General features: G+C 50.7%; 1 protein-coding gene across 1 annotated transcript in view; it reads left to right on the top strand.

Moving 5' to 3' along the window:
- The window catches only part of TTLL9 (tubulin tyrosine ligase like 9), a 38,238-nt gene that overhangs the window by 5,677 nt on the left and 9,831 nt on the right, over positions 1 to 22,730 (top strand). The window contains exons 3-10 of the mRNA XM_021689191.1: positions 4,284 to 4,376; positions 6,480 to 6,591; positions 7,309 to 7,494; positions 16,066 to 16,134; positions 16,760 to 16,834; positions 17,956 to 18,046; positions 19,180 to 19,220; positions 20,120 to 20,207. Of these exons, the coding sequence (XP_021544866.1) occupies positions 4,284 to 4,376; positions 6,480 to 6,591; positions 7,309 to 7,494; positions 16,066 to 16,134; positions 16,760 to 16,834; positions 17,956 to 18,046; positions 19,180 to 19,220; positions 20,120 to 20,207 (755 nt within the window). The remainder of the gene's footprint in view (positions 1 to 4,283; positions 4,377 to 6,479; positions 6,592 to 7,308; positions 7,495 to 16,065; positions 16,135 to 16,759; positions 16,835 to 17,955; positions 18,047 to 19,179; positions 19,221 to 20,119; positions 20,208 to 22,730) is intronic.

The following is a 22,730-nucleotide window of genomic DNA, read 5'->3' as shown; positions in this document are numbered from 1 at the left end:
TGTGTGACCTGGACCCCCCAGGCTGCATGAGGCTAGGACTCTAAGTTACATAGGTGATGTTATACTATTATTGTTCTGCGGGCTGCTTATGTCACACAAAGCTGTATTTTCAGTATTTATCCATGTTGGTGCATGTAGATCTGGATACATTTTAACTACTATATGTGTTCCATTGTATACCACTGGTTATTTATCTACTTCCTGTTGAAAGGCCTTTAGGCTGTGTCTTAGTATTGATTCCCTCCAGAAGCAGACCCTGAGCGGTTTATTTGGAAGGTTGGAAGGCGATTCCAGTAAGCACTGGCAGGGAGTGGGGATGTGAGACAGCTAAGGGAAAGAAACCAATAAAAGGTGCATTACCGACAGGTTATTGCGGTGGGCAGGTGGGCTCAGTCCCACTGGGGATTCCTAGGAGATAGTGCAAAACACACTGCAGACTCATCCCAACTGAGCAATGAGGGGCTGGAAGATTTATCCATCAACTCCAGTTGTCATTAGTTGTGTGCTGTTGGGGGAGGGGCACTTTGGATTTGCTTTAAGCACTGGCTGAGCAGACTCTGGAGGCCAGAAAAAGCCCTCAGGCAAAGAGCTGCAGGTGCTGGCAATGGAAGACCCTCCGATTGACTTGCACAGGAATGGAGAATGCCCAAGGGACAAGGGCGGACCACCAACTGTGTGCTGCAGGTTATTTCTATAAAAAATATTAATAGTTCCAAAACGAGCATCCCTGTACATATAATGCCCAGTTGCATATGTAGGGTATCTATCTAGAGTATAGAGCTAGGATGGAACTGCTGGGTCTAGAGTCTGTGCAAATTCAATTTTACTAAGTACTGCCTTGTGGTTCTCCGGAGTGCCTTCTACCAGCACAGGAAGAGTTTCCCATTTTATTTTATTTTATTTTTTTAAAGATTTTATTTATTTATTCATGAGAGACAGAGAGAGAGAGGCAGAGGGAGAAGCAGGCTCCCAAGGAGCAGGGAGCGCGATGCGGGACTCAATCCCAGGACCCTGGGACCATGACCTGAGCCGAAGGCAGACGCTTAACCATCTGAGCCACCCAGGCGCCCGAGTTTCCAATTTTAGCACATTGTTGCCAAACTTGGACTTTTAGATTTTCGCCAGTCTAATGTGTATGAATAGTACCTGACAGTTTTAATATGCCAAATTGCTCTCTAAAGATTTATCCAGTTTACAATGCCATCAGCATTATAGGGTAATTATCATTTCCACATTCTTGCGAACACTTGGTATTTGTCTGATTTTAAACATTTCCCCCAATCTGATGGATTTTGAAATTGTATCTCTTCATTGTTTTGGACTAAATTTTAAATACTCCTGACCTCACTACTTTAGAGCAGTGGTTCTTAAAATTTGAGCTCAGGATCTCTTTACTACTAAAAAATTATTGTGGACTCTTACTAATTTTTGTGTGGCTTGTATTTCTCAATACCGTATTAGAAATTTAAAATGATAAATTAAAAATATTTATTAATTCATTTAAAAAGCAACAAGGTACTCTACCTGGTAGCATAAATAATGTATTTTTATGAACTTATAACTGTGTTCTCCCTCCTGCAATATTACTAAGATGAGTAGTCATTGTTTTTACATTTTTGTGAATTTCCTTAACGTCTGGCACAATATAAAACATTTGGCTTCCTAAATGTTCTGGATTCAATCTGTTCTGATACGTTGTTTTGGTTTAAGAATAGGAAGAAAATCCAGCCTCACAAAGATATGTAGTTGGGAAAGGGAGGGCTTTGTGAACCCCTGAAGACCCCGAGGAATACTGGGACCACCCATCAAGAACCGCTATTCTAGGGCATTACAATATGCACCCTTAATTCATCACTGTCTACCCTGAATCAATATTATTCCACTTCCCGCACAACCTAAGAGCCCTAGAACAGCATGCTCTGTTTACTCCCCTCTGGTCCTTTGTGCTGTTATTTTTGTCATGTATTTAAACACTAAAGAAAGTTCTTCAGGCTGAAGGAAAATTATACCAGATGGAGATTCAGACCTACAAAAGGAATAATGTGTGGAGAGAGGGAAAGAGAGAGAGACTGATTTTCCAGAGACTGTAAGCCCCTTCCTCTGACTAGTAGTTAGGTTGGGGGCTGATCATTGGATTCCTCCTAAAGCTGAGTAGAACATGGGCTGGACTGAAGCTTTAACGCTGAGTTCACTCCAAGCCCAGCCTCCTGTACTGCTGTTTTGATCTTTTGCCCTGGGAGGGAGGGGGCTGGACGGCCGTTCTGTTTTTGTTTGTTTGTTTATGGTTTTTTGGTTTACTTTTGGATTCAACTCTGGCAGGGCTGCCCAAATACACACACCACATCAATGTGCAGGAATATGGGTTTTCTTTCTGCTTTACTGTGTTCTCTACTGCTTCTTTCTTAAGCAAATTTGCCACAATGTTGTTTTGGTTTGGTTTGGTTTGGCTTGGTTTGGTTTTGGAAGGGGGTTCTTCCAGATTTTGATTTGGTTGGCCACCCTAGTATTGTCTAAGCTCAGCTGCTTTCCCCTGGTGCCTGCAAAGTCTCCCCTCCACGGCTGGCTCATTCCTCCACTTGCCCGCACTCAGACACCCCCCCAGACCTAGAAACTGCGGCATCTCTCTGCTCCCCTACGAAGGGCTCCTTTCTCTCTGGAATCAGTTGGTCACGTTTCCTTTTGTCCATTGCTCTCCACTAGCCCCATAGTCAAGTGTGATATTTATTTTGTACCTTTTTTCCCCTTGTTGTTTCACATCCTTTTATGTTGTAACCTGTAGCAGAAATCCTCTCCTTGGTATTTTAGTTTACTGTGTTGTTGGGAAAGTTGAGTATCTTTTCACATGCATACTGGTAAGTTTCCTCTGCTGTGACTTGCCTGTTCATATCCCTTAGGCAATTTTTTTTTTTTCCTTAGGCATTTTTCTATTGAGTTCTTTGTCTTTTTCTTAATTATTTGTAGGAGCTCTTTTTGTACTTGGTCCTAATGTCTTATGGATTATAAGCATTGCAAATATTTTATCTTAATCTATAGCCAGTCCTTTAACTTTATTTGTGGTATATTTTGTTAGAGAGTTCTGTTGTGTATACAGAAAGGTGCATACATCATAAGTTTACAGCTCATGAATTTTCATCAACTTAATATGCAGGAAACAGAACATCACCAACACTCCAGAATGCCATTCATACTCTCTTCCAATCGTTCCCCCACAAAAGTAGCCATTATCCAGACTTCTAAAGATATGTTACATTTTTTAAAATTAGATATTGACTTTGAGATAATTGTGGATTCGTATGCAGTTCTAAGAAAGAATACAGTGAGATCCCATGTGCCCTGTACTTGGTTCCCCTCAATGGTAACAGAGAATAAAGTTATATAGTACAGTATCACAACCAGGATACTGACATCCATAAGGAAATTCCCACCACTACAAGGATCCCTCATATGACCCCCTTTTTTTTTAAAGATATTATTTATTTGTTTGACAGAGAGAGAGAGACAGCTAGAGAGGGAACACAAGCAGAGAGAGTGGGAGAGGGAGAAGCAGGCTTCCCGCCGAACAGGGAGCCCAGTGTGGGGCTTGATCCCAGGACCCTGGGATCATGACCTGAGCCAAAGGCGGAGCTTAACGACTGAGCCACCCAGGCGCCCTCATATGACCCTTTTATAGCCATAGCCACTCCCTCCTCCTCCCTCTGCCTTCTCCCACACTCCCACCCCCACCCTGTCCTTAACGCCCGACAACTGCTAATCTGTTCTCCATTTCAATAATTTTGTCATTTCAAAAAGCTATATAAATGGAATTGTCCAGTATATAATAACATTTTGGAATTGGCCTTTTTCACTCAGCATAATCCCCTAGAGACGCATCCAGGCTGAATGTATAAATATTCCACTCCATTGTATTGCTGACTAGTATTCCATCGTATGGATGGACCACTGTTTGTTTAACCATTCACCTATTGAAGGACATCTGGGTTTGTTACCAGTTTGGGGCTATTTTTTTAAGATTATTTATTTATTTGTTTATTTGTCAGAGAAAGAGCACAAGCGGGGGAGCGGCGGGCAGAGGGAGAAGCAGGCTCCCCACCGAACAAGGAGCCCGATGTGGGATTTGATCCCAGAACCCTGGGATCATAACCTGAGCCCAAGGCAGACGCTTAACTGACTGAGCCACCCAGGTGTCCCCCAGTTTGGGGCCATTATTAATAAAGCTGCTACGAACATCCCTATACAGGTTTTTGTGTGATCCTGAGCAAGCGTTCCGTTGCTTTGTCTTGCAGAGAGCAGAGAGCATCAATCCGATTCAAGACCACTCTCATAAATACTCTCATGGATGTCCTTCGCCACAGGCCAGGATGGGTGGAAGTAAAGGAGTAAGACACCTCCCCACCCCCTGCCAACCTCATCCCTTCTTCCCTTTGCCTCACAGATCCTTGTCTCCCTTTGTTTTCTCCCAGTTGCCTTGGGTGGCTACTGGGACTTGTCCCAATTTGGCTGTGATAGGGACCAACATTTATTTAGCACTCAAAATGTATCAGGCGCCTTACGGACACCCTCTGTCTTATTTAAGCCTTACAACCATCCAGTAAGATATGATTATGTTCAGAGGTATTAAGCCAATCGTTGAAGGTCATATAGCATGTAAGGGTCAAAGTGGGGTTCACACCCAGTTCAGCTGGACTGTTCCATAGCCAGTGTCCTTGAGCTCTCTGGAGAATCAATGAATGCAGCCATCACCCACTAGCTGGCTTGAATCCTCCAGTGATGGCAGGTCCAGGTCAAGGGCTGCTTTTCCCTGGCCACTTACTGGTTCTGTGACCTTGAACAACTTACTTGACCCCAAGCCTACATTTCTTCTATGCTGAGCCCTGGGGATACTGAGATGGAACAAGCATCCAATGCCCGGCACATAGTAGGTGCTAATATAAGTTAGGGTTAAGGTTTGGAGGCATGTAACAGAGACCCAAAGTAAAAGAGGCTTTGACAGACTAGAAGTTTATTTATCTCTCCCATTGAGTCCAGATGTAGGAAGTTCAGAGATGGTATAGAAATCTGGATCCATCTGCTTCCATCTCTCCATTCTGCTATCACTTGAGTGAGGCCCTTGTCCTCACGGTCTAAGGCGAAGCTCCAGCCCTTACATCCCGAGTCCAAGCCACAGTCGGTAGGAAGGAGGCAAGAAAATGCATGCCCTGCCCTTGAAGAGCTCAGCCTAGAAGTGTCTCACGTTGGCCAGAACTTAGCTTAGCTGCAAGAGAATCTGGAAAATGTAGTCTTTATTTTGGAGAACGCAGATGACATGTTCCCAGGTAAATGTCGGGAATTCTGTTATCGTAGAAAAAGGAGAAAATAGCTATGAGGGGTGAGGGCAACCAGCTGCCCTGACACGGTGCTCAGGGAATATTGTTGCCTAAAAGTAGCGAAGCCTCTTGAGCACTTTACACGCATGACCTCTGAATCATGGAGCAGATCTTCCGGGAGGTGCTGTTATCATACCCATTTACTGAAAGTGGGAAAGCTGGACGCAGAAGAGTAAAAACTGCCATGTTTGAGGCCACTCGGCTTGTCAGGGTTTGGGCTAGGCCAGCACCTGGTCGGTCTGTGTGCGGAGACCCAGGCTCGTCTCCACCCTGTTCTCGCAGCCTCTCCGTGAATGAGGAAACAGGTGAGTGAATGGGGGAATCCGTGGTTCCCACTGCCTGGTACTGGAGTCTAGTCTTGTCCACACGGGGCTTCAGTTAGAGCTGTAGTTTCGTATTTAAGAAGGAGTTGGAAGCAGTCATGGCGGCCTTGTTTTATTTCCCGCCACATAGTTTGCAAGCGCTTCCTCTCAGCCCCACAGCTGTGCCATCAGATTGGGGCGATTAGCCTGCTTTCCTGTCCCTCTCCTTAGTGTGGTGGTGAAGAAGCAGGTCGGAATTTGGAGCCGGGCATGACTGGGTAGGAATCCTGGTGCTGCCAGGGCCTCGGTGAGCAGGGTCATCCTCGTCCAGGGACTCCAGGGATGATTGTTGTCACCTTTTGAGGCTGCTCTGAGGAGCCAGCGGGAGGAGGGCTTTTGGGGAGGGGGGCTGGGCAACAGAGATGCTTCCAGCGCCCAGGCAGGTAGCATGACCAGGTGAGGCTGGCTGGTTGTCGTGGGCCGTGGGGAGCGTTGGGGACTGTGACCTGGAGGGGGCGTCCCTGTCTAACTCGGCAGCGGCTCCTCCCTCCAGCTGACAGGTGCCAAGGGGCGTCAGGGCTCCGTGCGACTGCTCTGCTGGTTGTTCAGAGGAGGCCAGCAGCCTGGATTTGTGCAGGAACATCTCTCTGGTTTTCACTCTGGCCTCACAGAGCCCATTGTGGGCAGCCACCGCCCGAAGACTCCTCTTGAACATGCTGCCGCCTGCCCCCCCTTGGCTGCACCTCCCTGGGCCTCAGGCCCCCCAGCAGTGCTGAGGGCCTCGGGTCGTGACCTTTGTCCCCCCCACCCGCAGTGAAGGGGAGTGGGATTTCTACTGGTGTGACGTCAGCTGGCTCCGGGAGAACTTTGACCACACCTACATGGACGAGCACGTGCGCATCAGTCACTTCCGAAACCACTACGAGGTGAGCTGGGGCAGCCGGGGCACTGAGTCGGCCAATTCGTGTCACTGGATGTGGCAATGAGCAGGTGTGGGAGTGAAAGGACCAGCATGGAAAAGTGGAAGAGAATGTGGGGTATGTGCCAGGTGGGGAACACGTGCACAAGATACACGAGGAGCTAAAGAGTGTGAGAGAGTGAGGATCTGTTACCTGAACGACAGGCTGCCTTGGGGTGGGGACTGAGGTCACAGTCTGGTTGGCATTTCAGCACTGGAGATGGGTGGGGCAAGGGCCGAAGGAGCAGGATGTTTGAGCCGTATGGTGACTTCAGGGGAGAGGCCAGTTGAGCAATTGGGAGTCTAGAGATGGGAGGGAGGTCCGGGAGGAACCAGACCACAAAGATGGGACCGGAGGAGCCAACGATGCTGAGATTTGAAAAGGTTAGTGCAGCTTAGAGGTTAGAAACATGAACTTGGGAGTCAGACAGGCCTGGGTCAAATCCCGGCTGTGCCTCTGTTAGCTGGGTGACTCTGGGCAGCTGACTTAACCTTTCTGAGCCTTGGTTTTCTGGCCTGTGAAGTGGGGATCACTATAGAACAACAGGCTCTCAGAGTTATTCTCACTGCGACTGTTCCTTGGCGCGCCCCAGGCTGCGGGGACAAGCTGGGGGGTTGGGGCTGGGAGCTGGAGCAGGGCAGTGGGCACAGGAACTAACGGCCTGCTCGCCCACCTGCTGCCCAGCTGACCCGCAAAAACTATATGGTGAAGAACCTGAAGCGATTCCGGAAACAGTTGGAGCGCGAGGCCGGAAAGCTGGAGGCAGCCAAGTGTGACTTCTTCCCCAAAACCTTTGAGATGCCATGCGAGTACCACCTGTTTGTGGAGGAGTTCCGCAAAAACCCGGGAATCACCTGGATCATGAAGCCTGTGCGTGCCCAGTGCCGGGAGCAGGGGGAGGGGGCGGTGGGAGGGAGGGCTTCCCGGGCACCAGACAGAGCAGGGATCCCTCATGGCACATCCCAGGACAAAATTCTGCCTGGCAATTCAGTCTCAGATGCACCATCCGCCTCCCCCAAGCCCCCAAGGGCTGACTTCGTTTCCCCCTTGCAGTGTGTGGACCCGGCAGCTGCGACAGCTAGCACACAGTAGGTGCTCAATGCGTGTTTCCTAGCTGAACAAGTGATCCTCAGGACACCAGGGCAGGGAATCCCGAGGCTTGCTAGAGCTCAGATCCCCACTCTCTTCCTGACAGGAGAGGAACCGGTGACGGCCAAGCCATGCCAAGCATTTTACCTGTGCTGCCCGGTTCTCAGGATGGCCCTTGGGAGGAGCTATGACCTCATTTTAAAGATGAGGAGACTGAGACCCATGTATTCAGACATTCCATAAATACTCGCTGAGCACTTGCCACGTGCCAGGCATAGACCTAGGCGCTGGGGACGCAGCCCTCAGCGAGTCGGAAGTGGGTCTCCGCCTTCCTTGGGCGCAGACAATACGGAGGACACCTGCGTGCGTGGAGCTGTGCTAAATGTCAGTAGAGAGGAAAGGGTAGGAGGCTCCCCACTGCCCGGAAGGCTTTTCTGAAGGCAGACTGGGCTCCGAGGCCAAACCCCTTGCTTCAAATACTGCCTGTACCACTTATTAGCTGTGTGACCTCGGGCAGACTACTTAACTTCTCTGTGCCCCGGTTTTCCCATCTGCTAAGTGAGCCGGCAGTACCTGTCGCATAACGCTGTTGTGTGACTGAGTTACGGCGGGCAGAGCGCAACATGAAGCACTCCGTAAGGGACTGCTGCTGCTGTTGTTACTGTTATCAAAAGAATTAGTACTGGCTGTGGCCTGAAGGATGCAGAGGGTCAGCCTGGAGAAGGGCAGAGGTAGGGAAGAGCATTCCAGGAAGAGGGAACTGCATGCACGAAGGCCTTGCATCCAGAGGTAGCCCTTCAGGGATCCAGAAACTGAGTGGAGGGCACAGGTGGCAGAGTACCCACCAGCCCCTCGGTCCTTCCTCGTGCCAGGCTGCTTTCTCACCGCAAAGCCACCAGAGCCTTGAATGGGCATCAGCAAAGCCCCCTACTATTTTCCGGGCTTGGGAATGTGCCAGGCCCCAGGAAGGGAGCTGTGGGGAGCAGAGTACGGGGCAGCCCTTCCTTGTGCAGCTGGGGACTAGGGCCGGTGCTGGCCAATGCGCAGGTGCTCGGAAGGGCAGACCAAAACCACGGATGCTCCCAACTGGGTCCCGGGCAGCGTTTACCGGGGGCCTCCTGCTCCTGTCCCTGGTGAGGCCTGCTGGGAGGCTTGCATCCCCTTCTCTGCAGCCAGAGCGGAAGGGGTTAGGCAGCCGAGAACTGCAACCCACGGGGCGGTTCCAGCTCCCAGCATTATCCTCCCAGACAAATGGTAATTTGTGCTAATTGGAAAGAGCAATCGCATATTAAGTTGATTCCTTTCCCCGCCCACGGCCTTTGTCAGAGGCAGACACAAGGCAGCTGTAATTAAGAGGCGGCATCTTGGCTGTGTGCGGTCGTTCTTGCCCCTGCAGAGCTGCCACGCCCTGTCTGGGGTACCGGGTGCAGAGAGTGGGTGCTCTGGGCTTTAACTCTGTCCCCGCTGCTTATGAGCCGGCTGACCCCAAGCAGGTTTCAGCCCCTCTAAGTCTGCATCCTCATCGTAGGTAAAGTGGAATTAACAAGTGTACCTGCCTGCCAGGGTTGGGAGAGAATCCAGTGAAGGATAACATGTCATATACATGAGTTATACAAGTCATATAAAGGGCTTGGCACTTAGGTGTCCAGTCAGTGACCATCCTTGCTGTGATTTCCAAGAGTCCAGGCAACACCTCTCCCCCTGCCCCTGGAAAGCACTAGGTCAGTGCTTCCCAAACCCACCATGTGCCCACAATCATTCGGCATCTTGTTCAAGGCAGAGGCTGATTCAGCAGGTCTGCGTAGGGCCCGAGAGTCTGCATTTCTAACCAGCTCCCGGGTGAGGCCTTTGCCGCAGGTCCGTGGACCACACTTTGAGGACTGAGACTGGAGAGGAGTAATTCTCAAGCCTGAGAGTGCATCAGAATTTTCTGGAGAGCTTATTAAAGCCCCCGCTCCATCCCTCAGTGTCTGATTCAGTAGGCCTGGGCTGGGGGCTAAGAATTGCGTTTCTAGCAACGTCCCAGATATAGCAGCCAGGGTTCTCCGGAGCAACAGGACTGTGAGCCACTGGGCTAGAGTACTGGGTGGTGCAAGATCAATCACAAGTCCTGTTGTTTGGATTCCTTTGGGGTAGGGAAAATGTAAAAAACAAACAAAACAAAAAAATAGGACGTTACTCCAAATTTAGAAAATAAAGGGAAAAAATCCCAAATCCCTCCACTCTTCCCACAAGGCCTGTCTCTGTGAGACGGGCTGTCCTCGCACACCCACGCACATGAGTTTTCACATAGCTGCTGTGGTGGGGCCCGTGAAGGCAGTCACTGGCCTGCTTTTCTCTCCGGCACCTCCTCTGCACGGTCCCCTAAGGCCTGCTGAGTCTGCATCTTCCTCTTTAGTGGAAGCAGAGCAGGGGCAATGAGGGGGTGAGTTGGACTCAGAAAGGAATAAGCAGCATCATCCCCTCCACGCCACCCTCGGGGACCCCTCTTCCCACGGAGCCTGAGCCCCAGCCCATCTCGGAGCTTTGCTGTCACTCTCAGAGTGTAAGAACAAGCCCCTGGGTTTGCCATTTAAAAGCCCAGGTGATGTAAAAATTGCATCGGTCCAAACTTCTTTTCCATCTGAACATTCTCCCCTCCCACCAGCTCAGGCCCTTTGGGTGGGTGGGAGGTTGGCAGGACCCAGACCACGGGACCACGCTTGCTTGTCTAGCCTCCCTCACGTGGCTGGGGGGCAGGTGCTGGCTGTCAGGGCCCAGGGCTGTCCATTAGTCCTGGGGCCTGTCCATCAGTGGTCTGCAGATCTGGTTTAACATTTCACTCAAAGCCGTGAGCATCCCGGGCAACCACTAGGTTGCTCCCAGCTCTGGGGGCCTCTGTCCAAATTGCAGGACAGGAAGAATAGAATTTTACCTCCCGTTTCTCAAGTTTACCCCACCAGAGCTTCTTAGACCTTTTCACTGCAATCTTCAAAGAGTCGGGGGTGCTTTGGGCAGCACATAACAGAAGCACCGACTAATGGGAGCTCAAACAAGAGGGCAGGGGCTTGTCTTGGGTCTCCTGGGCATCTGGCGAAAATCGTGTTTCACACTGTCACAAAAGAGTGTTTTTAAAAGGATAAAGTAATTTGATTATAAAAGGAAGCAACTATATTGAAAAACAGTTATCAAACAAACGGTTAGTGGGTCCTCTGAGAAACAGATGCAAAGGCAAGATTGAACGTGTGGGGAGTTTTGCCTGTAAGGAATGGGGGGAGGGAATGGGACAGGGCCTGGGACAGTTGTCAGACCCAGTGAGGGAGAGAGGGAAGGAAGAGAAGCACCTAGAGGCCTGGGGGAGCCCTCCGGCCAGAGGAGGTCCCTGTCTCCCAGGAGTGGGTCAGGCTTCCTGTCCCCGCGGTCCTCAGTCGGTCGGTCTGTGGCAGGAGCAGCCCCTGCAGGCGAGGCCGTCAGTCCGGCAGTCAGCATGGTCCTGCCGTTAGAGACCTGCTAGAGCCTCTCACGATGCCGTAGAAGTTTCATTCACAGCTGAAGAGAGTCTAACAGCAGGCCCATAGTTACCATAATTTCAAAGTCATAATGAGCATAAACAATATTTTGAGATATCTGCAACAACCGTAATGTGATATAAAAATAACTGAGATTTCTTCTGCAAGTAAAGTCACAGGCGTGGCTAATACTACTACGGTTTGTTGTCCGCATTCATAATTGGAAGGCAATGGGAAAATCTGGTTAGGATGGAAAATGTTCTTCTCATTCAAGTTTATGGACGCCAGGACATTTCCTTTAATCATGAAAGGCCAGTTCCAGGAACGACTCAACAACCTTGGTGGGCAGCTCGACAGCATCATCAATCCCCACCCCAGTGGGCTGGCTTCTCCTCTCAGTCACAGCGCGGCTGCCACACCTTTAGCTTCGCCTCCTGACCCCTCCACCTGCCACAGGAATAAACGAACACCCTGGTCTTGTGTCCCTTTTGAAGAGGACACGAACTTCCCTGAGGTCACTGCCACATACCTCCCCTGGTACCTGCTGGCCTGCACCTGAATCAGTCATGCGGCGGGACGCCTAGGAGGGCTCAGAATCCCAGGGGGGCAGGACCACCGGGAAGAGGTGATCCAGATGGGGTTCTGCTGGGGGTGCCTGGCTGGCTCAGTTGGTGGAGCATGTGATTCTTGATCTCAGGGTCATGAGTTTGAGCCCCACGTTGGGGGTAGAGCTTACATTAAACAAACAACAAGAAAAAAACAAATGGGGTTTTGTTGGCAGAGAAAAAGGGAATTTTTTTCCCTGCTCAGGGTAGCTGAGTAGACCACCAACCCCATGGGTAACACCCAGTGAATGCCCCTGAATGCCCCAGGGGCAGGGCAGGCAGTGGCAGCGGGGGGTCGAGGGCCCTGGGTGGCCGCAGGTGGTGCAAAATCAAAGTATGGCTCATTATCATAATCCATTCATATTATTTTCCAATTGATTTGTCTTTTTAGCAAAATAATATGTTTTACTCCCAAATTATCAAGTAAGATCGATACTCCCAGGAGGAGGACCATGTCTGTCGTGTGATTCTGTGTACTCCCTGGCACTTTGCGGGAGGTGCGTGAGCCTCAGGCTTGTGAAGCACAGATTTAACTACCTGGGTTTGTCACCTGCTGGTTGGGTAACCTTGAACAGAGTGCTTGGCCTTGTTCCTTGGTTTCCTTGGCTGCAAAACGGGGATAGTATTAATGCCTACATAGAGGATTTTTTGGTAAAGCTTTCACAAGGTAAGGTGCGTCAATCTTGGTGCCTGGCGCGTAGGAAACATCTGCTGTCGTTATAAACCATTCCCCTAACGTTAATGTCCGCGTTCTATTGCTGCACCCCAAAACTCAGTGGCTGGAAACAAAAGTCATGTCTTATTTAGCCCCCGAGCCTCCAATTTGGGCAACACTTGCCAGGGAAGGCTCCTGGCTGCTCCAGGGGTACTGGGACGGCTCCCGTGAGGGCTGGAGGATTCGCTTCCAAGCTGGCTCACTCACTCGGCTGGCAAGTCGGTGCTGGCTGCTGGCTGGGAGCTCAGCCAGGGTGGAGGGCTGGAAGACTCAGCTGCCCTCCGTGTGGGACTCTCCATATGACCTGAGCTTCCTCCCAGCATGGTGGCTGGGTTCCAAGGGCAACATCCCCCAAAGAGAAAGCTGTGTGGATGCTGTATTGCCTTGGATGACCCAGCATTGGAATCCACACAACATCACTCCTGCCATATGCGATCAGTAGAGACAGTCCTAAATGCTCGCCCAGATTCAAGGGGAGGGCACATCGACTTCACCTCTTCATGGAGGTTGGGGGGATGGGGGTAGCAAGGTTCCGGAAAAACATATGGGACTAGAAATATTTTTGTGACTCTTTTTGCAAACTACAATCTGCTGGAGCTAGATAGTAGGTGATTTCCCAGTCTTAAAAACCCTGATATATCACCAAGCAGGAAGTTTATTTTCCACTCTTGAGGATTATTCCCTTAGAAAGGCATCTCTTGGAACAGGCATGTTTGCTAACATACTAAGAACGCTTTATTTTTTTTATTTTTTATTTTTTTAAAGATTTTATTTATTTATTTGACAGAGCGAGACACAGCGAGAGAGGGAACACAAGCAGGGGGAGTGGGAGAGGGAGAAGCAGGCTTCCCGCTGAGCAGGGAGCCCGATGCGGGACTCGATCCCAGGACCCTGGGACCATGACCTGAGCCAAAGGCAGCTGCTCAACGACTGAGCCGCCCAGGCGCCCCACTAACAATGCTTTAAACAATAAAGGCATTTTATTACCTCCTCTAACAAGAAAGCCAGAGGTAGGAAGTTCCAGGTTTGGGGATGGGCTCACTGAGACTGTTAAAAGCCCTCTGTGTGCTGGTTTTCTGCCATCAGATGTGTCACCGTGTCCCACCATGTGTGACAGCTGTAGGCCTCAGCTCCTCAGACTGTAGTGTTCAGAAAAAGAAGGAAAGGAGCCGGGCATCTCTTCGTCTCTCTCCCTCCCTCCATCGCTGGCTCCCTCCCTCCCTCTCTCTCCTCCTCCTTTCCTCCTTGATCCTGATATTTTTAACAAGGCAGAAAGTCATTCTTAGAAGCCCCAAAGCCCTAAGCAGACGTCTCTGTAGGTCTCATTGGCCAGAACTAGTCGTGTGGTTCCCAAGAGCTGCAAGAGAGGCTGACAGAACAGGTGTGTGGTCTTCCCAGCCTCCGTGTGAGAGGTGGGCTCTGCGGCCAGAGAGAAGGAAGGGAATGACTGTAGGGAAGGCAGCCCACGAAGGTGGAGGTGGAGGCTCCCAGATCAAAAGGCAGGAGCCTTAATAAAACTTCTCAATTGAAGTTTAGTAAACAGAATATGCCCGAGTTATGGGGGCGCAGCTTGGTAAATTTTCTGGAGGTGAGCACACTTGAGTAACAAGCACCCAGGCCGTAGACAGAGCTGGCCGGCCCCTCGGCAGCTCCCCCCAGACCCTCTCCCACTCACTACCCCTCTAGGCCCTAACAGCATAGATGCATCTGTCTGCCTTTGTACTTGATATCATGGGAATCATGAGATATTGCTGCGCCGCGTCTGGTTTCTCTCCATCGACATTATGTCCACGAGATTCATCCCAACTGACGCGGGTGACTGCCCACTGCTAGTCATCACGGCTGTATACTGTTCCACCAAGTGACTCTTTATCCTCTGGGCAGTTTCAAGGTTGAAGCCATTGTGAATCGTGCCGCTGTGGATGTTCCCGGATGCATCCGTGGGTGCCCGGGTGCACCCGTTTCTGCCGTGTGGGGGCCTAGGAGAGGCCCTTCTGGGTCAGAGCAGGTGCCTGTGTTCAGCTTTAGCAGGTGCTGCTCGTTTCCAACGATGTGCACTCCCACCAGCAGCTGTGAGTGCCAGTTTCTCCACAGCCTCACCAACACTTGCTGTTGTTTGTTTTTCATTGTTTTAATCCTTTAGAAAAGATTTTATTTATTGATTTGAGAGAGAGAGCGAGCGAGAGAGTGGGGAGGGGCAGAGAGAGGGAGAAAGAATCTGAAGCAGACTCCATATTGAGCGCAGAGCCCGAGGTGGGGCTGGATCTCACCACCGCGAGATGGTCACCTGAGCCAAAACCAAGAGTCGGATGTTCAACCTACTGAGCCACCCAGGCGACCCTATTGTTCATTTTTTAATTTTAACCACTCTCAAGGAGCATGGAGTGGTATCCTCTTGGGGTTTTCATTTGCATTTCCTTGAGACTAATGAAGCGGAGTGACTTTTCATTGTTCACATTGGGTGACCTTCTTCTGTGAAGTGGATTTAAGTCTTTTGCATGGCCGTGAGCCAATGGAAGCCCTTGATGCACACTGATGAGCTGCTTTCCAAAATAGCAGTGCACAGGTAGCTGTCCCTGAGCCCTACCTGTGCTCCACACCCGTCTTCTGGGTGTACACAACCCTGAATCAGGCACACGGCGCTGCGGGCAGAGCGGAGCTGGGTTTGGGCTCCCACTGCCTCCATGACCAGGAGCCCTTCACGCAGTAGGCAACCTGGCCATCCATGCCCAACCGCTCTGCCTGCCCCTACATTGTACAGAGAGCCTCACACTGGCCAGCTGGGCCGTGCTCAGAGGAGACCAGAGGGAAACAAGAGTTTGCATTCCCTGGGTGCCTTAATGCTAGAGGAAAGACGACTCAGGGGGACCTGCTCAGTGGCTACAGATGATCAAAGGGCTGTTCTGGGGCCCAGGGATCAGATTTGTTTTAGGAGGCCCTACAGGCCCAGAGCCAGGCTGGCAAATTTGAGCTCAACACGGGTTAGGCTGTGAAGGCTCTGTGAGGTCTAGGTCACTTCGATAGCAGCATGCCCAGCACACAGTAGTCACCTAATTATGCCTTTGGGATGACTGCTGACTAGTGCTATCCTGCAACAGATGAGCTGCGTCGGGAGGTGGGGGAGGGTAATGAGTTCCCCGGCACTGTGGACAGGCAAGGCCAGGCAGGTGACCATCATCGAGGGATTTCACAGGAGGGAGTAATGCCTTTGGTGCTGACTGCTCTGCATGATATTAAAGATGTCCCCAGCCCCTGGACTCTGTGAAGCTATGAATTACCCATGCTGGGATTCAGTAAATGCAGGCTGATCAGTATTAGCTGAAGCAAAACCTAATTAGGAAGGCAAATTGATTTCCAAAAAAAGAATTGCATGATGTGTTCCCAAGACTGTTAGAAATGGTTTTTTAATTGTCTGCTCTTTTGTATTATTCATGCCATTGTATGCCTTTGTGAGCGAAGTCTGGGGAGGTGGCCCAGGCACAGGGGCCAACAAGGAGCAACACGGAGCTGAGAGCTGCTCTTTCTGCACTCACCCCCGCCCCAGGTAGCCCGGTCCCAAGGGAAGGGCATCTTCCTCTTCCGGAGGCTGAAGGACATCATGGACTGGAGGAAGGTAAGCTTACCTCTGCCCTTGCTGCAATGAGGGGCCCCGCCGTCCCTCCTTCAAAGCTTGGAGGGCTGGCAAGGAAGCTCTGGGGCAGGCCCATAGGAATGGGGTCCCTGAAGCCAGATTGCACGGGTTTAAATCTTGATTTTTTCCCCTTAATAGCTGTGTGACCTTGGGTAAGATACTTCACCTGTCTGTGCCCAAGGAAATGGGGGATAGTAGTAATAGTACCCGCTGAGGACGCAATGAGTTAATACGCCTAAAACCTGAGAACATGGCCTCTATACCTGGGCCTCCTGCTCACCTGGTTGGGGAGAGTTCGGCCGACTCTTCCTGTAGATCCTAGGCTGAGCCTGAGGTAGCTCCCTCCCTCCCCACCACCCCATCCCTGTCCCAGACATAGCGTAGAGGAAATCCTGGTTCCAGTCCTGCCTCTGCCATTCTGCAGCTGTGCGGTCTTGGGAAAATTGCTGAACCCCTCTGAACCTTAGAGATCTTAATAGTTCAGGGTGAGGGAGAAGAGTAGGATGACCAACTCCTACACAACCAGCACCCGCTGCATGAGCTGGTACTCAATAGATGAATTTCCCCCCTGCCCTGTGTGTCCTGATTCTGCCCATGAAACCGGCAGGGCACCGCGGGCAAGAAGCTGACCGGCTTAGAGGCCCCGCCGGCCCGGAGCACTGTCAATCCCTCTGGCAGCCATGTGAGTACAGGTAGGGGGTGGTCCGGCGCCCAGGAAGGGGAGGCCCGGTTACCTTGGGGTGGGGTGACAATAAGTGAAGGGAATTCTGCCCTGGTGGCCAGGAACCCTGAATTCCAGGGGCTCCCTGCCACTGGGCTTTTGTATGACCTCACCAAATGAGTGACACTTGCCTTTGGGCCTCGGTTTCCTCACAAGGTTACTCTGAAGGGGGACAGTGGGTGAGAAAGGGCTTTGCGGACGGTGAGGTGCCGCACAGGTGTGAGAGAGGGCACTGCTGTCTTCCTGAGCTGGGCTGGCAGAGGGGAGAACTCGCAGGCAGAGAAGGGACAGGAATGTCCTTGGGCGTCTGACCAGTGGAACCTTCTACAGAGGTAGACCAATGTGTGCCTGCACTCTCCCCGGTATGGCGACCGCTAGCCACGTGTTGACATTGAGCACCTGAAAAGCTGCCGGTACCGCTCAAGGGCTGGATTTTACATTTCTTTTCCTTTCTTTTATATACATAAAATTTACCATTTTGACTACTTTCAAGTGTATAATTTAGTGGCATGAAGTATATTCACGCTGTTGTGCAACTTTCCCCACCGTCCACCTCTAGAACTCTTTTATCTACTCCCAGAACTCTGTCCCCAAGAAACACTGGCTCCCTATTTCCCCTCCTCCCACCCCAGCCCCTGGCGGCCATCCTTCTACTTGCCATCTCCCTGGATTTGACGACTCTAGAGACCTCATCTAAGTGGACTCAAACAGTATGTGTCCTTTGTGTCTGGCTTATTTCACTTAGCATAATGTCCTCAAGGTACATCCACGTGGGGGTATTTAATGTCACTTACTTTTCATCAGTTTAGATGTAAATGGACAGCACAGGTCTGGAGGTTAAATGCCGAGGCTCTGGGCCCAGCCTGCGGGTCCACTTCCCAGCTGTACCACTGCATAGCTGTGTGGCCTTGGGCAAGTCACTCCCCTTCTCTGTGCTTCAGGTTCTCATCTGTAAACTGGGGATAACATGAGTACTTACTTCCCTGATCGGGGTTGATATACCCCGAGGAGAGTGCTTAACACAATGCCTCCTACACAAGGAATGCTCCATAAATGTCAATAATAGTTATTTTTACAACTAGGATGTGAGAAGTTCTGACGACCAGAAGGATGAGATCCCTGTGGAGAACTACGTAGCTCAGCGCTATATCGAAAATCCCTACCTGATAGGAGGTGAGACGGCCCCTCTGCCCAGAACAGCGTCTGTGCTGCTTGGCTGCTCTCACCTCCCCGGGCAACGTCCTCCCCTCTCTCCCCCAGTGACCCCATCCTTTCTTGTGACTTTAAACACCCTCCAGATGCCAGTGACCCCCCAGCTTTCTGTCTACAGCTGAAACCTCGCCCTAACACCCCGGATCCTGATGTCCCACAGGCTGCGGCATGCCCTCTTGGGCACCTGCCAGCAATTCAAACCCAACAGCGAGCCTAACATCCAACCTTGCCCTCCTCCTGCCATGGGGCTCATTCCCCAGCCTCCCCATGTCCCCAGCCCCTCCAGCCCTGGGTGTTAAGCCAGAGGTCGAAGACCATTCCGGGTGTGCCCCTCTCTTCTCCTCCCCCCTTTGACCTCCATCAGGCTCCCACGCAGCTCTTGAATCCATCTGACCACCTCCATCCCGGTTCTGGCCACTGTCCCCTCCTGTCCTCACTGGTACCCACAGCTGCTCTGGCCCCCTGTGTTCCACTCCAACACAGTAGCCAGGGGGACAAGGCACCCTTCAGTGGCCTCCCATGGTTGGTGAAACAAAATGCAAAAACTGCACATGAGCTGGCCCCTGCTGACCTCGCTGACCTCGCTGACCTCACCGACTCCATCTCCTTCCGCTCCGCTGGCTCTGGGCCCCTGCAAGGCCCGCCCTTCTGGGTTATTGGGCACCTCTCTTCCTGGAGCCTTCTGCATGAAGCCTTCCTTGATTCCATGTCTTCAGCCTTTCCCCAGCGTGTCTTGAGATTTTATTTATTTATTTGAGAGAGACAGATAGTGAGAGATAGCACGAGCTGCGGGGCGGGGAGGGGCAGAGGGAAAGGGGGGAAGCAGGCTTCCCGCTGAGCAGGGAGCCCATCGTGGGGCTCGATCCCAGGACCCTGAGATCATGACCTGAGCCGAAGGCAGATGTTTAACCAAGCTACCCAGGCACCCCAGGCCTTTCTGGGTATTAACCCTCCCCGCCAGTCACCCTCTCCTTGTACCTCATGTGCTTTTATTGGCATTCACTCCTGTGTGTCCATTACTATAACCTGCAAACCCAGCACGGTGCCTGCCCACGGTCGGTATTTGTTGCATGAATTCTCTCCTTGCCCGACAGGCCGCAAGTTTGACCTGCGCGTCTATGTGCTGGTGATGTCGGTGAGTAGCGAAGAGGGGCCCCTCCTCCAGCCGCAGGTAAGGAACAGCTGGAGGGAGACAAGGGGCAGAAGCCATTCTGGGGGGGGGACACCTGTGTGAGCTTGTCTGATGTTGTCTGCCTGGGAGAGCCCACGGGGCATCTGAGGATAAGAGGGGGGTGAGTAAACAGATCCCACTTTTGCCATCCCAGGGTCTGGGTTTGCCCTCTACCTGTCCTTTATTCACCCAGCCATCCATGGTAACTGCAGCTAACTTTTAGTGAGCACCTACTAAGTACCAAGCCCTGGTATTTGGCAGATTTTATATCATTCAGTCCTCCTAATAACCAGGGAGGTCGGTTTGATTATTATCCTCATTTTACAGATGAAGAAACAGATACAGCAGGGTTGAGTGACTTGTCCAAGGTCACACACTGGTGACCGACAGAGTTGGGGTTCAAATCCAGGCAGCCTAGCCCCAGAGCCTGCTCTCAAACTAGGAGTTGCTGTGCTCCCCCCCGCCCCACTCATTCAACAGTGTTCAGACCTTTATGGTATGGCACTCTGTGCGGGGCACCGGACATAGGGGTGTGGGACGCAGGCTCAGCCCTGTGCTCCTGGAGCTTACTGTCTGGTGGGGATTATGGACACACGCTGAGCTGGGGTGTTGCTTGTGGTGGAGCAGAGAAGAGGCCTGTTCATTCTATTCCCTTCTGCATCTTCTTCCCACCCCCAGCACCAGGGAAGGAGGGGCTAGAATCAGAGGAGGCTGACCCTGGAGCAGATTCTTGAGGGGTGATGTGGGAAGGAAGGAAGGGCACTCTGGGTGGAGGAAACAGCAGGTGCAAAAGCTCAGAGGGGCAAAAGTGCTCGTATTCACCCCCACCCCTGCCTCCCCCTCCTTTCCCTCCTGGGACGCAGTACCTCCCGCTTCGGGCCTGGCTGTACCGGGATGGCTTTGCCCGATTCTCCAACACCCGCTTCACCCTGAGCAGCATTGATGACCAGTGTATCCTGGGATCGCTGCCTGCCCATCTCCCATGCACCCTGCCCCTTCCCATCCCCCAGCTGGTCAGGGAGAACGTATTCATTCCACAGAGCGCCAAGCTGGGGTCTGGGCACAGGAGAAAACAGCAGCGAACAAGACGGGCCTGGTCCCTTCCTCTGGGCCCTGACAGTCCTGTAGGGAGCCCCCAGTGATGCCAGGGGAGCGGCTCTGCTCTGCTCAGAGCAGCTCACCCCAAACTGCTCTGCCTGACGATCATTTTGGTGGTGTGCCGGCCATCCGCACTGGTTCACGGTCACAGGACGGGAGAGTTTGAGCCCCTCCGGAGAACGTTTGCATCCTTTCATGTGCTTTAGTCATTGGCTCATGTATTCACTCAAACACGATGTCCTCTTCATCCACCACGCTGGCAGGGACCGAAATTTTGGTAACACACTATGTCGGCGAGGCTGGGGGAGTACTGGTGTTGCTGGTGGAGTATAAGTTGGTACAACCGCTTCGGAGGCGACCTGGCAAATGTCTATCAAAAGACAAAAAACACATGCCCTCTGACCCAGCAATCCCTTCAGGGAATTTACCCTACACATACACTCACGGTATAGGAAAAGGAGGTTGAAAGGTTATGCACTGCACAGCCTTGTTTGTGAGAGCAAAAAAAGATAGGAAATAAAACCCAATGGCTCATTTACACAATGGAATACTATGTGGCTGTTAAAAAGGAATGAGGGCCATGCTTTATGTACAGATGTGAAATAATCTCGGTGATGTATTGTCAGTTGGAAAAGAGCAAAGTATAGAACTCTGAAAAGTATGCTTCCGTTCACATTACAGATCTCTCTCTGTGTATCGGTGCACAGACATCTCTGGAAGTACAAGAAATTGGAAACAGAAGTTGCCCTTGGGAGGGGACTTGGGCAGGTGGGCACAGGCGTGGGGAAGGACATATGTCCTCAGACACATTTTGATGCCTTTTGGTTTTTGAACCACGAGAGTGTATTATTCGGTTAGAATATCCACATCAAAAATAATGTTTCTAAGATTTTTAGACGTGAGCATCAGAAGAAAAGAGGTTGACAGTCCAGAAATGGGGAGATGAGAAATCAGCAGGACGAGATGGCCTGCATGTGGGAGAGAAGGAAAGGAAGGTGCTGCGTCTGCTAAGCTGCTGACGAGGGCAACCCAGCCAATGCTTCTAGCCAGTTCGCACCTCTCGCCTTAATTTTGTCTCTCGATTATGGGTCTGTCTGAGCTACTTGCCTGCATGCTGGAATGGGAGGGGGCCCTCCTGGCTATTTCCTACGACTTTCCCCCCATCTTTCCAACTTCAGCATCTTTAGTATGTTTGTTTCATTTTGTAATTCTAACAAGCATTTGTCATATGCAAGTTAACATCTATTTTAGGTTCATTTTTTTGGCCACCGTGTGTTTTGTTAAGATTAAATCACCCACGTAAAGCATTTAGGACAGTGCTGAGCCCAGAGTGAGTGCTCAGCACGCCTTAGTCATCCCCTCCCCAATATTTACAAGTGTTTGTGTATCTCTGGGGTCGTGCGGCCTTAATAAGTAAATCCCAGCCTCCTCCAGGACTACTTTCTAGTTAATGAGGCTTTCCTGCTTGCACAGTGAGTGAATACACATTATTTTCCATAACTTCTTTTCATTGTTTTTAATTTTTAAACGTTAAAACGTATAGAAAAATGTAGAAAAGACTATCAGAGAGATCCAGGCATCCATCCAGATTTGACAAATGTTAATATTTTGCCACATTTGCTTCTATTACACACCCAACTTTTAAAATAATAAAGCAGGGCGCCTGGGTGGCTCAGTCGTGGGTGCCAGGGTCCTGGGATCGAGTCCCGCATCGGGCTCCCTGCTCGCCGGGAAGCCTGCTTCTCCCTCTCCCACTCCCCCTGCTTGTGTTCCTGCTCTCGCTGTCTCTGTCTCTGTCAAATAAATAAAATCTTTAAAAATAAATAAATAAATAAATAAAATAAAATAATAAAGCAACTTTGGAGGCACCTGGGTGGCTCAGTCAGTTAAGTGACCAATGCTTAGCTTTAACTCAGGTCATTATCTCAGGGTTGTGGGATCGAGCCCCATGTCAGGTTATGTGCCTAGCACAGAGTCTGCTTGGGACTCTCTCTCCCCCTCTGCCTCTCCCCCCTGCTCTCTCTCTCTCAAATAAATAAATACCTCTTAAAAATATATATAATAAAGCAACTTTGGATCACAGAATAATAAGACATATTTTAACCTCACGTTAAATATATATATTTACATTTTTATATATAGTTCATGCACAGTTACTCAAATAATATATGCATATATATACATACACACACAAAATACAAAAGCAACTACCTCAACACTGTAATAATAAATAGAAATAAGTTAAAACGCCTTTGTGGGGTGGTAAAAGGAATGATAAAGCATCTGCATGAAATTGCACAGCTGTTACAATGAGGTCAATTGAACTGTCATGGAAAGTCATCTAAGATAGACTATTAAGTGAGTAACAGCACACAG

This window comes from Neomonachus schauinslandi, chromosome 10 (genome assembly GCF_002201575.2).
Source record: "Neomonachus schauinslandi chromosome 10, ASM220157v2, whole genome shotgun sequence".
In the NCBI taxonomy this organism is placed as follows: domain Eukaryota; kingdom Metazoa; phylum Chordata; class Mammalia; order Carnivora; family Phocidae; genus Neomonachus; species Neomonachus schauinslandi.
The sequence above is the reverse complement of the archived record's forward strand: the minus strand, read 5'-3'. Positions and strand labels throughout refer to the sequence as shown.